This window comes from Corvus brachyrhynchos, unplaced genomic scaffold (genome assembly GCF_000691975.1).
Source record: "Corvus brachyrhynchos isolate BGI_N302 unplaced genomic scaffold, ASM69197v1 scaffold119, whole genome shotgun sequence".
Lineage (NCBI taxonomy): Eukaryota > Metazoa > Chordata > Aves > Passeriformes > Corvidae > Corvus > Corvus brachyrhynchos.
Window position 1 is genome coordinate 366,051 of NW_008240054.1, and position 1,364 is coordinate 367,414.

The following is a 1,364-nucleotide window of genomic DNA, read 5'->3' on the forward strand; positions in this document are numbered from 1 at the left end:
GGATATTCTCCACAAACTGCTTGGGAGGAAAGTGTCTTGTTTATGTCACAGCAGAAGGAAAGTGTCTTTCCTAGTGTGCTGTGAGGGTGGGAGAGGCTCACAGAAGGAAAGCAGTGAGGGTACAACATGACAGGGGCCATCTCTCCTCACAGGAAGCAGTGCAGAGAGGGGGAGTGGTCCCCACTTTATTTGAATTTATCCTGCAGCTTGTCCAAGGTGTGGGAAAGCTGCAGCAGAACAGGAGCAGAGGCTGCCCTGTCCCGTTCCAGTGCCCTGGGAGGTGCTCAGCACCTGGGTAAAGCTTTCTGCATTTAGTGGGGCTGAAGTGCAGCTGCTGCAGCGAGGCCTTTATCAGCACATCAAGGTCTCTCTGCACCGCTGAGAGGAAGCTTGGGGTTTCCAGGGCTCAATTTCCTTCCTGTGACACACAGAGAGCACAGTACTGTTTGTCTGCTTTGCTCTGTCTTGTCCTTCTCTGATGTTTTCCTTCTCCATGGCCCAGATGGAAGAATTGGTGGGTGAGAGGCATCCTCACGCTGGCGATGATCACCTTCTTCTTCATCATCATCTACCTGGGCCCCATGGTCTTAATGACAATAGTAAGTGCTCCAGAGAGGTGTCCTGACCTTCACTGCAGCAGGGGGAAGTTGCTGGGACACTGCTGGCGTGGGGAGCTCAGGACCTCGTGTCCTAGAGGTCCTGGATTCCTCTCTCCATGGAGGAAACCCGGGAGGAATCTGCTGGTCAGTATTTGGCTGCAGTTGGAACTAACAAGAGGAGTTTTTAGAAACCTCCTTGGCAGAGGAAAGAGGAGGGAAAAACGACATCCTGAGCTTCCCACGTGGGGTTGGGAGGCTCCTGCAGTTGCTGAAGGACCTTTTGCTCTGCACGTGCTTGGTTTTTGTCTCCTCAAGGGAAGAGGTGTTTAACCAACAGGAATTACAGTGCCTGGATGTGTTTTCTGTGCAGGTGATGTGTGTCCAGATCAAATGTTTCCACGAGATCATCACCATTGGCTACAACGTGTACCACTCCTACGACCTGCCCTGGTTCAGGACGCTCAGCTGGTGAGTGAGGGGCTGCTCCCCATCCCTGTGTGCAGCACTGACACCTCCCCTGCGGCACCCAGGGGACACAGCCACAGGCCCTGGGCTGCTGTGTGCTGACAGTGACCTGTGCTGGCAGCACTTGTAAAGGAAAATCACAGAATCCCAGGATGGACTGGCTTAGAAGGGACCTTTAAGCCCACCCAGTGCCACCCCTGCCATGGGCAGGGACACCTCCCACTGTCCCAGGCTGCTCCCAGCCCCATCCAACCTGGCCCTGGACACTGCCAGGGATCCAGGGGCAGCCCCCCCCGCGCT

The 1,364-nt window shown here is 55.1% G+C and overlaps 1 protein-coding gene across 1 annotated transcript in view; it reads left to right on the top strand.

Annotated features, from left to right (window-relative positions):
- CDS2 (CDP-diacylglycerol synthase 2) overlaps positions 1 to 1,364 on the top strand; it is a gene marked incomplete at its 5' end in the record, with an annotated part of 24,659 nt that overhangs the window by 13,322 nt on the left and 9,973 nt on the right. The window contains 2 exons of the mRNA XM_017744682.1: positions 503 to 599; positions 970 to 1,067. Of these exons, the coding sequence (XP_017600171.1) occupies positions 503 to 599; positions 970 to 1,067 (195 nt within the window). The remainder of the gene's footprint in view (positions 1 to 502; positions 600 to 969; positions 1,068 to 1,364) is intronic.